This window comes from Cygnus atratus, chromosome 5 (genome assembly GCF_013377495.2).
Source record: "Cygnus atratus isolate AKBS03 ecotype Queensland, Australia chromosome 5, CAtr_DNAZoo_HiC_assembly, whole genome shotgun sequence".
NCBI classification, from domain to species: domain Eukaryota; kingdom Metazoa; phylum Chordata; class Aves; order Anseriformes; family Anatidae; genus Cygnus; species Cygnus atratus.
Window position 1 is genome coordinate 37,989,306 of NC_066366.1, and position 14,901 is coordinate 38,004,206.

General features: G+C 43.1%; 1 protein-coding gene across 13 annotated transcripts in view; it reads right to left on the bottom strand.

The window, feature by feature from the left end:
• BRSK2 (BR serine/threonine kinase 2) overlaps positions 1-14,901 on the bottom strand; it is a 304,035-nt gene that overhangs the window by 12,831 nt on the left and 276,303 nt on the right. For 7 of the 13 annotated variants that reach the window (XM_050710756.1, XM_035539109.2, XM_035539112.1 and 4 more), the window contains 3 exons: positions 12,754-12,877; positions 10,596-10,776; positions 9,832-9,921 (listed from right to left, as the gene is read on the bottom strand). In XM_050710756.1, coding sequence (XP_050566713.1) covers positions 9,832-9,921; positions 10,596-10,776; positions 12,754-12,877 — 395 coding nt within the window. Of the gene's footprint in view, positions 1-1,350; positions 1,399-9,831; positions 9,922-10,595; positions 10,777-12,753; positions 12,878-14,901 lie in introns of all 13 variants that reach the window. The other 6 variants (XM_035539111.1, XM_035539115.1, XM_035539107.2 and 3 more) reach the window with 1 other exon arrangement.

The window sequence follows — 14,901 nt, forward strand, 5'->3', positions numbered from 1 at the left end:
CAAGTTGAGATGCAAGTTTTGCAGGAAACTCCTTTTTTTCTCATTCCTAACAAAATTCTGAACCTGAAATTGTTCACTATTTCTCCAGCTAGGAACACAATGTCCTTCCTCAAAACCAGACTGGAACTATACCAATTTATACCAGCTAACTGTCTGGCAGATAATATGCAGTGTGTCTTATGGAAGATTTAAGAGGGTCTTAGCCAGCAGTGTGCCCCGGCAGCCAGGACAGCCAACCGTATCCTGGGGTGCATCAAGCACGGCATTGCTAGTCGGTCGAGGGAAGTGATCGTCCCGCTCTACTCTGCGCTGGTGCGGCCTCACCTCGAGTACTGTGTGCAGTTCTGGGCACCACAGTACGAAAAGGACATTAAACTGTTGGAGAGTGTCCAGAGGAGGGCGATGAAGATGGTGAAGGGCCTAGAGGGTAAGACGTATGAGGAGCGGCTGAGGTCACTGGGCCGGTTCAGCCTGGAGAAGAGGAGGCTGAGGGGGGACCTCATCGCAGTCTACAACTTCCTCGCGAGAGGGAGTGGAGAGGCAGGTGACCTATTCCCTGTTATCACCAGTGAAAGGACCCGTGGGAACGGTGTGAAGCTGAGGCAGGGGAAGTTTAGGCTGGACATCAGGAAGAGGTTCTTCACCGAGAGGGTGGTCGCACACTGGAACAGGCTCCCCAGTGAAGTAGTCACTGCACCAAGCCTGTCTGAATTTAAGAAGAGATTGGACTGTGCACTTAGTCACATGGTCTAAACTTTTGGGCAGACCTGTGCGGTGCCGGGAGTTGGACTTGATGATCCTTATGGGTCCCTTCCAACTCGGGATATTCTATGATTCTGTGATTCTATGATTCTATACCCCAAAGATACACGGGGAAGAAGGGAGTGGATGCAAAAGGGAATTAAATAACACAGCAATCCTGTCTCAATAAATTGCAGGAGAACAAGGGAGACAGCAGCTAGCTGGGCAGCATTCACTGAAGAACCAAGAATCAAAGGCAGCAAGTAAACAACAACAACAACAAAACAGGAAAGAAAATCACTGGCCTGAGTGACAGTGAGGGGGGAATCTGAAGTGCAACACCACACACTTGTGCTATGAAGGGGAAAGCTGTGGTGGAGCCTGTGCATCTGTGCATGGATGGGGAGGATCAGAAAAAGGGGTATGTGCTCATGTCCACCAGGTAAGTGAAAGACATTGTGGGCTGTTACGGGGTGTGCAGTCTTGAAAAGGGCGTGGGAGAGCAGGGAGGGGGAAGGGGAACAGGTGGAAGGGACAGGGCGGCGCGTTATTATGTTGCTCAGCAGGGGCTGGGGAAGGAGAAAAGGCAGTAGGGAAGGAAGTTCTTACCACATTTGGAAAGTCTGCCAGTCATCAACTCCATACAGTTAGTGGTGTCTGGATCATAGAACGGAAAGAGGAGGGAGGGAGGGAGAAACATAAAAAAAGGTTTCCATACCTCTGTGCATAAAGTAGTAACTTAGCACATTATTACCTGAAGCAGGAAACATTTACGCATCTTGGACTTCACACAACCCAGGCCAAATTCTGCCACCCATTTTATGCCAGTGAAAACCTGGCCGTGTAACTGGGAGTGGAGCTTGCCTGGTCCTGCTGCTTGCACCCACCTCTTTATCACAGCTAGCGGGATTTCAGAGACATGGAAATCGTTCTGCTGTTATATTAGCAATCTAAAAGCCTTGAAATACATTGCTTTCACTGGATAGCTTTGCAAGTTATCCTGCAACACCCAGAAAATGTCCAGCCAGCTATGTACATCAAAAGTTTGTGAGAGGGAGGAAATGCAGAACTGTGCTACTGGACATGGGCTAAGGTGGTTACTTACACAGCTCAGAAACATCTTTTAGATCCCAGTGCTCACATCCCTAACAATTCTGCCCTTCTCATTCACGTGTAGTCTCTTACTCTTCTTGCTTTCAATGGCACTATTCACAGGCAACAGAATTACTCCTGGAAAGGGTGGCAGAATCTGGCCCAGTGATATTACTGTCCACTTTGTGTATAGCTCCCCTTGCCACAGCCTCCGAGTGCTTCTTAATGCTGGTGTGATAAGCAGAAGGAGCTTTACATGGGAGTTTTAATGTGGAGAGGACTAGCCCCGCTGGTCTCTTCCCTGTGAAAGCTGCTGGCAAGCGAGACCTGCTGCTGTCAGCCAGGCTGCTGCGGCACCTGGGGCCTCTGCCCATGCTCCCTCTGGAGCCAGTGGGAAACATTTACAGCACTTGCTTCGGTCTTGGGTCTCCTCTTGCCTGGCCTCTCAGTGAGCACTCAGGTATTAAAGAAATAGGCCTCTTGGAAACATGCACACATATGCCCCAAATCCCTGCCTGCCAGGATGCTCTAATTACTCCCTGTCTGCTGAAAGTCTGCAGGAGAGAGGGCAGGACCATTTCTCAGCATGCCTCTCCACAGAAAAGTAATTTTCAAAGAGGAGGAAGGGATGCTGGATATGCCTGGGTATGCTGAACCCACACTAGAAGAGCATGGCTGTGCTTTCTGACGCGGCCAGGCCTGTGCTGCACAGATCGCCTGGGAAAGCACGGAGTAGTGCTTGGTCCAGTGATGCTGGTCAAAGCATCCGAGGACAAGTTACATGCTCTCCACCCCAAAGGTCAGAGGCAGGCTGGCAGAGCTGAATGGGAGATTAAACCCATGGAAGGTCTCTCAGAAAGGCACAAGACTGACAGAAAGAGGGGAAAAAGGAAGGAGGTGAAGGAGAAGAGAGGATTCAGGGTTTGGAACAAGGTATCAGAGGTGTCAGAGGCCAGGAGTTCACCTGTTTTTGTCTATTCTGACTGCATGAAGACAGACTAAGCTCCCAAAAAATACTTCTCCCCAAAGATGCCTAACAGGTTTAGGAAGTGCCTACAGGTGCTGATTGAGACAACAACAAGGAGTCACAACCATGACCTCTTTTTTTCTTCTTTAGTAACTTGGAGAAGCCTGTTACCTGATGCCTTGTAGCAGCTCCTGTCCAACCCCTTGTGAGTCAACTACACCCAGCTGCAATAACTACAGATCTACGGCGGCAGAGCTCAGAGCTGTCACCCAGCCATCAGCATAACCTCTGCTTTGAAAGAGTGCAGAAGAACAGGGAAGAAGAGCAAGGAAAGTCTCAAACAGGACTGAAAGATTGTTTCTGACTCCCACTTCCATCACCTGGAATTCTTCTCTCAAGCGTATCCAGACTGACCACACAGTCACTAGCAGTCAAGAAGCAAAAATGGTAGCACTTGGATAATGCCAGAATAGGTAAATATTATGGCTGGTTTACTAAGAGTCTCCTGAAATGAGTATTTCTCTTTCTTTGTGACTTTTTAACATAAATTAATCATGCCTTCTTAAGGTAGTACCTCAGAATATTGTCTTTTTTTCAGCCATCTGTTGTCAGCATAGCTCTTCTAAGTATTTCATTTAAAGCTAATTGTGCAACAGGTCTACATACGTTAATCCTGTGATGAGAATACAAACTGAAAGATCCGCAACAGAAAAAAAAGGGATTGTAGGCTTTTTGACAATGTAACACCTTGGGATCTGTAACCCATTTTGTTCCTAAAATACTAATTTTGCAGGTTGTAGAATAGTTTTGGATGGATAGGAAAAAACACAAAGACTCTTTTGAAATATAAGACCATGGAAAAATATCAAAGGAAAACTAATAAAACTTCACAGTTTTCTTTCTTAGAACATTTATGCACAACAAAAACTACAATTTGTGTTCTCTATATTGCCAGGGCCAGTCCCAAGACCTGCACAGTAACTTATTTTTATTTCCAATGTCTTCCTAATACACGATCAGCTGTTTTTTTCCCCATTCCTAAAGGACAGCAAAAATGAGCATGCCAGAAACAGTAGCTGATACCACATCTTCGAAGAGACTAACAGAGTTAATATGCCTTCAGCTTCTCTCTTATAATGATTACTTTAATACTTCCTTCATTTTCATCAACTTGTAACATCTGCTTTAATAAATATTCTGTATGATAAAGTATTTCATGATTTTAAAGGAGAATTTTCATTCTTATCAGAAAGCCGTAGATTCTTGGCAGCAGGCTTCTGCTCACAGATAATAATCCATCACCCAGTGTCTGCAGGATCAAGGTGTTATGTGAGGTGAGTAACACCAGGGTCCAAAAGCTAAATGCTCCCCAAGAAGCATTGATGGGTCATGTAACTACATTTTTAATGTATGCTGTTTAATTTTTTAATTAAAGCAGAGTGGCAGTGCCAGAGCTCAATCCTTCTGATGATAAGGCAATTCCTTATTTCATAAGAATTGCTGGCAGTCCCTCACGCTTCAGATTTGACCAAGACTCTTTCATAAATGACACACAGTTCAGTTCATTAACAGATGACAAATGCTTTGGTTAACATAGGCCCTTCCTGATTGGAACATGAAAAGGTCAAAATGAGCTCTGAATCCATTAAAAAATCCTAGTGTTCTGCTAAATTTTCTTTCCTGAAATTATTTTTTTCAGTAATTTGCATTTCTATTCCTCATAATTTCACAGTCAAACAGCCTGGTTTGTGATGCATCTGGTATCTCTGGGACTGCGACTTGTCCCAGCCCAGGAAATCTCACACAAACAACTGCTCTCCTGAGATCTCCAAATGCAGGGCTAGATCCCAGAAAAGCACTGAGTGTCTCCTGTCAATTGCCAATAGTTCCCAGTAACCACTTACATTAAAGGAGATGATGCCAAGGGAGATACCACTTCCTCTGGTCCAAAGGAGTTACCATTTGGGTTGGAATTCCCCAGCGTTTGGGTGCCTACTTGAAATGCACTGTTCTATAAAAAAATCTGGAGTGCTTGGACGCTTTTTTACATGTTTTATTTCAGGACTACTCAGTTAACTTTACTGAGGTCTGTTCAATAATAATACTAAAGTTGTTTATCAAAATGCAGTGTTCTAGCAATCCAACCAGGCATTACACTGTGCCTCTTATAGGTGGGAAGCATGACAGCAAGATAAAGTGATGCCCCAGACACTACAAGAGTGGTTACAACATAAAGGATCCCACAGGAATGCAGGAAACAAGATAAAGCTGGGACCTGGACAAGCCTCAGATAAAACTGAATGGCAGTCCAGTTCCAAACTGACAGCTACATAGTCCCATTTCACGTCTGCAGATGGAAGCTGACCTGGCAAAAGCACTTCATTTGCTCCTTACTCCCTTTTTCTGTCTTTATGATAAAATCCTTTGCACACTTGAAAACCATTTCTTACTATGATTTTTTGTAGCTATATAGGCAACACACAGCTCTTGTGAGCCATAAAGATGAACACCCAGAATGCACAGATCAATACTCCAGCAAAGCCTTTTGAGTCACGTGAACATCTTTTTTTCTTTTTGAGACATAAACCAGCACAGTAAGAGAGATCAGGTGCATATACAGAAGACACATGCAATCAGGAAGAATTTGCACAGCCCTGTTTTGGAGCTGCACATGGTCTCTAAACAGCTGTTTATGCTGATGAAAGGCATTTCCAGCAGTAACGCTGAGAAACTCTGAACTTCTGAGAAGCCGAGGGTTAAAATCTGACATGAAGCCAAGAAATATAGTAAAACATCAGAATACCTATTACAAAGAAGTTATAAAGGCTATTTCAACACTGCTGATTGCCTAAATCACAGGAAAAAATGTAAAAAAAATGGGGATACGCAGTACCCCACACTTAAAACCAAAGCCTAAAGAGGCAAGAAAATATTAAGAAAATAAAAATTGATAACCCGTGTATGATCACGGATGGCTTTTGCATGTCCCCATTCACCAGCTGTTTCTATTACTTTTTTGTGCAATGGCACTGGAGGAAAACAGATTATAATTTAATGGAAAGGGTACCGGACTGAAACGAAGGCAAAAATATGTGTTTTTTTTTTTCCCCCTCAGGAGATCCCCTTATTCTACCAAAGGGCACCAAGGGATGAAGAGACAAGGCTAGCTGCTCCCATATATCTTGTTACTCATTCTTCATCCAAGAGGGACTGTCCTTTCAGGGCATCACTGAGCACAATGGATTTTGTGATACCAGTAACAAGAACACATGGACAGCTATTCCAGCTCAGAAAAAAGGCCAAAATCAAATCACCTAGAGCTCTTTCTCCAAAAGCAGCCACACGTGGACATGCAGGAGAGTAACAGCAGACCAAGCATAGAACACTTTCTCATAGCACTGCCTCATTCTCTCATCACTTACAGGTCAGGGATTTCCTGAGTTTGCTGTGGTTTTATCCATTTAGTAGTTGCCATGAAGTTTCCTCTTCCAGGGAGTCATCCAGTCTCCCTGGGAGTAGGAAGTACTCAGGGGAACATAAGCATCTCTGTAAGCTTCAAAACCTGCTTCAGCAAGTTCTACAGGTGTTACCCACTACATGAAGACACACCTTTCAGTATTTGTTTGGTATTTGGCTTCCACTAGCTTCATTTGATGGCTTCTGGTTCTTGTACTGGAAGAAAAAATGAACCATCAACGCCTATCTAATTGTTCTATACCAGTCATAAGTCTGTAGACTGGGTATTGTCTCAGCAGCTATACCACAGAGGATTTCACGTCCTGAAGCATCAAGGTAGAAAGCTGATATGTTGCACTAAATTTGGCCAACTGGACAGCGGCTTTTAAAAGTACTAGATTAGCTTTTGGGATGGATTGCATTTATTTACACATTTATTCCAGTAAGGGAAGGAAGCTGTCTTCCTGCTTCACAGGATGTCAGAAGAAATAAGCACAGCCAGTCTTAGGAAGGGAAAATGGAACTGAATGCAGGGATATCCATGGGGAAGAGAGATTATAGGGTACTCAGGTATGACATAGAAACACATCTGCCTAAATCAGGTACGTATGTGTACACACTCACATAACACACACACAGATGCATGGGCAACATGACATCTACAAACACTGTTGTGAGCTGGAGGAAATGAGAAAGAGAAAAGTACATTCTGAAACCCAGGCAAGCCGGCTTAGTGGGCTGGCATGCTGCATAACGGATCAAAGAGGAGCCAGAGAGAGAATGACTGTCAGTGCCATATGCTTACTAGGCCTTTCTGTTCTCTTTTATACTGTATTCACTGAATCTTGCCCTTCTGCAGGTCTCACATTACAAGCATGCACCTTTCACAGGTGGCTTTCATCATCCCACCTGTAATGGCATCTGAACTATAAGGCAGGGCAGACAACTATACAAAGGATATGTCTGTGCACAATGAGCTAGGAACATCTCCAGTGCTCTGGCAAGGGAACAAACAGGCCAGCGTTGCTGATCAGAGCCAGCAATATCCTCAAAGCCATGGAGGAGGAGAGTCAAAGTGAACTGTAAACTCATTCTGTTGCAGCAGAGGACTGCCTACAGAGCATCCTCCAAACATGAACCTGAACAGGAGTCCAGCCACCACAATTCCTGTGAGGTGTTAAGGGCTGGGAATGTGGGAGAAGAAAGAAATGAAGAACTTGTCTTGTTTCTACGTATGCAAGAAATACTGAATCAATTTCTAGGAAGCCCCTATGCAGACCTACCCAACCACAGCCAACCAGCTGAGCAAAGTGCTGAATGTGAACTCTTTGTGGTCTCTTTATCCATTTTTTTCCACTTATTCTCTCACTTTGGATGAGGATGTGAACCATGGGACCCCCCTGCTTTGAACCACATTTTCTCTTCTGTGGTAACAATCTTTTCCCTGTACTTTCTCTCTTTTCCTTGTACTCTGCTCCAAACTAAGTTTTTCAGGTTGAATTACTTCTCTCTTTTTCAAACGACATGCATCTTACTGATCAGGACAGGTGATAGACACAGGACAGTTTGGCACTGTGTCTCTTGCGAGCTGCCTCGCTTGTTGTTAACACTCCACGTGGAGTTTTCGCTTTCTCCCTGTCTTTAAAGATCAGGCTGGGTTTTCCCTGCTAGAAAGAAATGCTCTCATGTAGCTTTAGGCAGTAGAAAGAGACTCTGCATCTGTAATATGATTTCTCCATTCCAGAACTAGAGCAAAACTGTAGGTCACATACACTTCTTACAGCATGGTTTGCCCTGAATGTCTATCTGAGCCACAGTCAGATGAATGGTTTTTATTCCTGTTATAATATGACTTTCTTATGGAGATACCCTGCTTCATGTGCAAGTGTGCAACAGGGTCCAACTCTTTCTATATGGCCTCATTAGCTAGCACATGTTAAGGTGAAAAAGTTAAGAGAGATCATATTATTTACCTTTTTTTTAACAGCTTTTCCCTTATCAGAGGGCAAGGGCACACTTCTTTCCCAAAGAGACAAGGGATGCTTGAACATTGTTCACGCAGCAGGGGTAATAGGAACTAGACTCGGAGGATGCTTTTCTGTTAGCTAATTGCCCTCACTCTCGATAGATCCAGCATTTCCCAAGAGAAAGGGCTGGCAGAAAATTCTGGCTGCTTTCTAGAGTTTGATTTTATTTCAGAAGTCCACAGAGCAAAAATCTGAATCAGATCTAGTTCTAATATCCTCACCTTTCCTGTTTCCTAACAGAATAACCCATGTGCTGGGCATCCTTGCAATCCAGCATGCAGAAGGTCAGACAGTGCTGGAGGGCAAAAGCAAAGTGGAAAATAATCTTTCATGAGCTGAGCATACTTTTCTGTCACATAGTGAGCACACACTCTTCTAGACAGAGTTATTTTATCTTCAGCTGTTAAAGCCACACTGTTAGACCAGAAGGATGTAACCCATATGTGCAATGAGCCAAGGAGGCCCAGGATTTAACTGCATGATGCTATGCTGACTTCATTCTCCAATTTTGTCTCGGCTGGTTCACACTAAGGTAAAACATATAACTTGGCTCTTATGTATAATATTTATTTACTACCTTTTCAGCATCATACAATGGAAAAACTCTTCCCATTCCTCCTGCCTCTTCTTCCTGCAGCTTCCACTCTCTGCTTTGCTCCTATTTCTTCCCTGTATCTGTACATTCTTTCTGCTTCTCCCTGTTTTTCCTTCCTTGAAGCACTCCCAGTATCTAAGCTTCCTTAAGTTTTCTATTTTCACCTTCTTCCTTTGTTCTATCCTCTTAAAGGACAGAATTGTTATCATTGATTTTTTTTAAGTGTCACCACTAGTGTTCAGAGTGAACATTTGCTACATAATGGTGGGATGAGGCGAGTTTCTGTATTATCATCTCAGGCTGCCTGGAGATTCAGATTGATGTCATTGCAAAGGGCCACACTTGTAAAGCTTTCTTTAACAGCGTGAGGAATTGCAACTTATTTTAAAAATCAATAACATAATAGCTTTTGCAGAACCTTAGTATATGATTCATGCTACCACAGTACTGGGCCAAGAATTTGACCACACTACTGGAAACTATTAGCCACCGTCTGACCATCTGAAAATGCTGCTCTTAACAGCTAGTTAAAAGTAGCTCTCAATTTTGTTCTGGGACCCTCCAAAGTTGGAGGTTTCTAAGGCATACCTGAAGGGTTTGTACATCAGGTATCTTCTAGACTGTGTCCCTGTTCTGGGAACTTTTGGACCTTGAGAAAATCTGGAATATCTGTTGATGATGCAGCTTTTGATGGAGAAGTGGGCAAATGGCTCTTTGGGCGGGAGGAGGGCAGAAGCTGTTCAACTAGGGAATGTGCTGGGAGCACTGGAGTGGGAATGAAAGAGGGAGGGTGCAGGGAGTAGGGTGGGTGCGGGGAGTTACTGCTCTGTCTGAATAGAGCTAGGTTCTTGCTGTGATCAGAGGGATGGCCTCCCTCAGCCTCCTGGTACTGAGAGGCACTTCACCTTCCTGTCCCTGCTGAAGCAAGGTGCCCAACAGTAGAAACTACTTACCTGATAACTGCTGCACTGAAGGCTGGTCATGTGTGCTTAACAACTGTGCCTGAATGGTTTCTACTACCCTCTTAAAACGACGGCTTGGACCTGTGAGGAGAGAAGAGGCATGCATGGCTGTGAGAGCAGCAGGAGCCAAATCCCCAGATAACACAGGCTGGAGGGAAAGGATCACAAACATTTTCCCTTCACTCCTGTCCCCAAGACTGTACTGCCAGCATAGCTGTACTTCAGCTGAAGGCACAACTTTGAAGAACTATTATACAGTCCCCCCATGTTAACAGGGACTTTGCAGTGCTACACTCAACAAGAAGGATGGGTTTTGGGCTCCTTTTGTAAAGACAGGCAAGTTTTTTTTTTGTTGGTTTTTTTTGTTAGTTACTTTTAACCCCTGTGTGGAGCACATGATGAGCCAGGAAAAAAGGGTGATTGCACATTTCTGTAAGAAAGGAATCAGTGGCATCACAGTGCCCAGGTGAGATACTGAGACCTTTGAGTGAAACGAGGAGGCAGTACAGGGAGGTATTTCAAATCTGATGCACAGAGCAGCTATTTTAGCACTAATTGTGGTGGTGGCAACTTCACCTCTTTGGGAATCTCTTGCCCTCCCAAGCATGTCTATCACTACCAATGCCATTCTTGTTCCCAGTATACTCCTTTTACCCACTGTATGGATCTTTCCCCGGAAGACCTCTCTTTGCAGGCCTCCATGTCAGCAAGGACAGAGACAACTTGCACCCATGTTGCAGCTTTGCCATGGTTACCTGATAAGAGTGTGAAAGTGACAGAATAAATCCCATTCTCCTTCTGCGCCTCTCCCCCTTCTGTGTACGTTATGTCCACCTGGAACTTCACTGGCTTCTGGAAGACAGCAGGACCTCCTGTGGACTTGTATTCTGCACGGAAACTTGTCTGTGAGATGACACTGTGACTGAGGCTTGGAATCTGAAACAGGTTGGCAGAAGATAGTAGAACCAGCTCAAAAAGGGAACAATTGCAAAGTTCAGTTTACAGCAATACGTATTTCCAGAATGTGTATGATTTGCTAGATTTGCTTCTGGACTTCAATTTGTAATATTCAGGGCATTCTTGTGAGATCAGTAAGAGTTTAGATTGCTTGGCACCACACAAGAAGGCACTGTTCCTTAAACGAATGACCTAAATTTAAAGGATAAATACTGATGGAATATCCAGCACGCTTATAAATTCCATGCTGCACAGCTTCATACACTGAGTCTTTCTTTTCCTGCTCATCTACCAGTTTTGAGAAATGCCTTTTGCTTAGTGAGAACTGATATTAAGGGAGGGACTAGAAAAGTCAGTGAGATATAAGACTGGATATAACAACAACCTGAGCAGCCTGGTCTGATCTCATAGCTGATCCTGTTTTGAGCAGGAAGTTGGACTATAGACTTCTTTACGTCATTTCCAACCTCAATTGTTTGGTGATTCTATGCTATCAAAGAAACGTCGGGACAAGGAGCAGACACTTAGACAAGTGTCTGGGATATCCACAGGGACAGCATGCCTGCTATTCACTTACGCAAATCACAACTCCTATCAATATGTAAAACAGTTTTGAGAAGCTTTCTGGTGTTATCCAATATCTGTATCATCAGACCTGTGGCAGAACTTCACAACTGCCTAATTTTCAAGCAGTCACTATTCACAGATCCTACTAGAATTCTATTTATCGTTTCACAAAAGACAAGATTTTAAAAAAATCCCCCCAAACACTTGGAAATCTGACTTCTAATTTTGGAGGGAAAACGACAGATGAATTCTTTGAGAAACTTACCTTACAAACTTACTTATCAGGCTCTTACAATACATTTAATTTGAAGTTGGCTGAAAGAGGTGATTCACAGGGTTTGCACACAAATCACCACATCACACCTCGCACCACACATGTAGGGTATGCACAGGATCACTAACATAGGCAGTAATGTACACTATGCTGTACTAAACTCACAAGCATAGCTAAATATAGGGAACTGGTAGAGTAACAGCTGCTTCAAACCAATCTGAGATAGATAACAATGTTTGATGGATGTTACTATACTGCACTCACTCCCTGCGTGCCTGTACTGTGTACGAACAGTTAAAAGGATTACAGCTGCTTTTTGGGAAGAAATTCATTGTAGCATCATAGAGACTATAAAGGAGAGCAATATTTTGTTGAAAATAACACCAATTCACCAATTCAACAAACAATAAAAGAAATTAAACCGTCTTCTTTTAATACTATTTGAAAAAAGTCTCATTATGCTTCAAAAACCCTTGAATTGAAAAATCTGTCAAATTAGGTTTACTCTGCTGACCTTTTTCTTCACTGGTACTTTTAAATGGTGAGAATAAGGAGGTTCTGTAGGAAAAAAAAAAAGGACATTTTCTCTGCTCACACAGCAGACCTTCTTAGATTGTAAAAAAAGAGCACCTGTAACAACTGATACTCTGCACACCAGAAGAAATTACCCTTCTATCTGCCATAAAGCACAGAAGAGGAGATCTAAAGTAATAAATGCAGGTGTGAGACAGGCTTTTTGTCTGATTGGTGGAGGGCATACACAGGGAGGCCCAACCTTTTGCACAGATGGTGACTGCAAGATAAGTGTGACAAAGCAGCAAATCAATGCCTTGATATTGCATTGCCAGTGTGCTCTAACTGCACTGATATTCCAATCACTGGTAACCTGGAGAGCCTGGCAAGAAGGTTGAAAACTTTTCTCACCTTACAGAGTACTTTCTATAGTTAGAAGTTTAGACAGAGTACAGTGGAGGCCTGAATTAACATGATGCATAATTTAAATGCACAGAGGATGCATTCGAAGGAACAGAGACCCTGCCCAGTAACATATGGCACAAGGAGGCCTTGGTCTGACCAATGAGCAATGCCTCCAACAGGCAGTTGGGCTGACTTACCGAGAGGAAAGCGTGGACAATATCAGCCTTAATGGAGCTTAGTGGTTTGTCCTTAATGACCACAAAAATCTGTTCTTCTTTCTCCAGGTTGATGAAGTTACCAAACCAGGATTTTTTGGCAAGCCTGACGTGATGAAAAGAAAGAGATGGTTTAGAATATTGAGCACTATTTCTTAGATTTCCCAGCTAGGAAAAAAAAACAACCTGCAGAAGAAAGTATTGATAACACTCCAGATGTGATATTACAATAGGTGGCTCACATAGTCAGAGAAATCCCACTCACTTAGTGAAAACTGTTAAAATAATGGTCCAGTCAGTGCAACTCTGGCAGCAGGTGTGACCAACAATTTAAAACTAGGAGTAACTTTTCTATAAAGTCAATATACCTATTAATACTCCACACATACAATTCATATAAATCTGGGGACATATTTCTGAAATGTCTCCAAGGATCTCTCCATTTTTTTTGTGACAATATGTGGATGCTGTTAACACAGGGATTTAAGTTCCCTCCTGCCCAGTTTCAATGCCTTTGGTGTTCTTGGACTTCGAAAGTACCATTTCCAAAGGTGTCCTCTTGTACTGACAGTACAATCATATGATATTGTTTTTTAAAGCAAACTAGAGGTTTCACTGGACCTCCAACCTGTCAGAAAGTAAAATCCACTCCTACCCAGAGGAGGGCCAGAACAAACACTGTCCCATTCATTAGTCCCATTCAAAATCTGTCTAAATAATGAGCAAACTCTGGAAAAGAATGAATTTTCAGTACTAAGAGAGAAGATACCAGCACCACAGAAAACACAGCTCAGGCTTTCCACTGATAGCAATCCAACTCCACAGCTCCTTTCAGCATCAGATTTCAGTTTCATCATAAAATGAAACTGCCTTTTTTCACACTGATCATATAAGCCAATGTTTGATTTTGCTTATTGTTTTACCATTGCAGTGCACTTTGTTGAAATTCACTTTCAAGTTAAACAGACTAAAGTGAAAGTAGGGCAGGTATGTTACTGAGGGAAACTACCCAGAACTTGGAGGTAGCACCTCTGAAAGTTAATGTTTTGAGGGGAGAGAAGATGCTGTCAGCCATGATATGTGGGCAAAGAATTGCTGGACCAAGCTAAGTCCAGGAAAAATTCCATTGAAATCAGCCATGTTCTAGCAGAGAAGAATTTAGCATGAAAAAGTCAGAGATGAAAAGACCTGCCTCCAACAGAGTGCAGGTTTTTCACTCTACAGGGTATTTTATAAAGTCAAGCAATAGGCTTCCACTTTTAGGGGACATTCGCCACTCAACAGAAGAAGACAACCTACAGTTGAGGAAGAATGAGGAAGGGTAGAATGAGAAAGGACAGAGATGAGGAGAGAAAGGAGTATGGAAACACCACAACTGGAGGACAGCTCGGTTGTGCAAATAATCATTTGTTGCCACCTATTACGGGCAACAGAAGGTAAGAGAACAGAAAGATTCACTTGCAATTTGGTAAACCACCATTCCCCACTCAATTAAAGTGGGCTGGAAAACTGTCACTCCCTAAAATATTCATAGGCAGCTGTAATTAAGCCAGTGAGCCAAAGATTAGCATAGGGAGCAGTAAAGAGAAAGGGCCTCTCATTTAAATGGGTCGTTAAGGAGCCAGGGTTAGAGTGTGAAAGGAAATTACATACTAATTAGCTCGTGTGTCTCACACACACCATAACAACTCTGCAAGCCCCTGGAGAGCTGGGGCAATAGCCCCTGCATGTAAAGGGTCTATGGTAATTAGTAAATTTGCACCTGGTTATCCATCTAAAATGTCTGGTTGTCTTAGGCTTGGATCTATCATACTCTGAACAGTGCTTGGCTATTGGGACTCCAGGGACCCAGTGTATGTCATACATTCTCCTTGGAAGCTGGGCCTAGAAACAGTGTGAATATTTAACTGCAGATCTGCCATCTACTACTTTTCATATTTTTATTTTCATTAATGGTTTTGTGGGAACTTCATTTATAGATCTCTTAATGAGGGTAGGTTAAAAGAGCCTCAGAACACAGGGAGGATTTCTGCTGTTCCGTGTGGAGTTGGTCTGGAGTCTACAGAGTCAAGGTGGGCTCTTTTCTTTGGCAAGGTTATCCATACTAATACTGACTCTGATAGCCTGGGC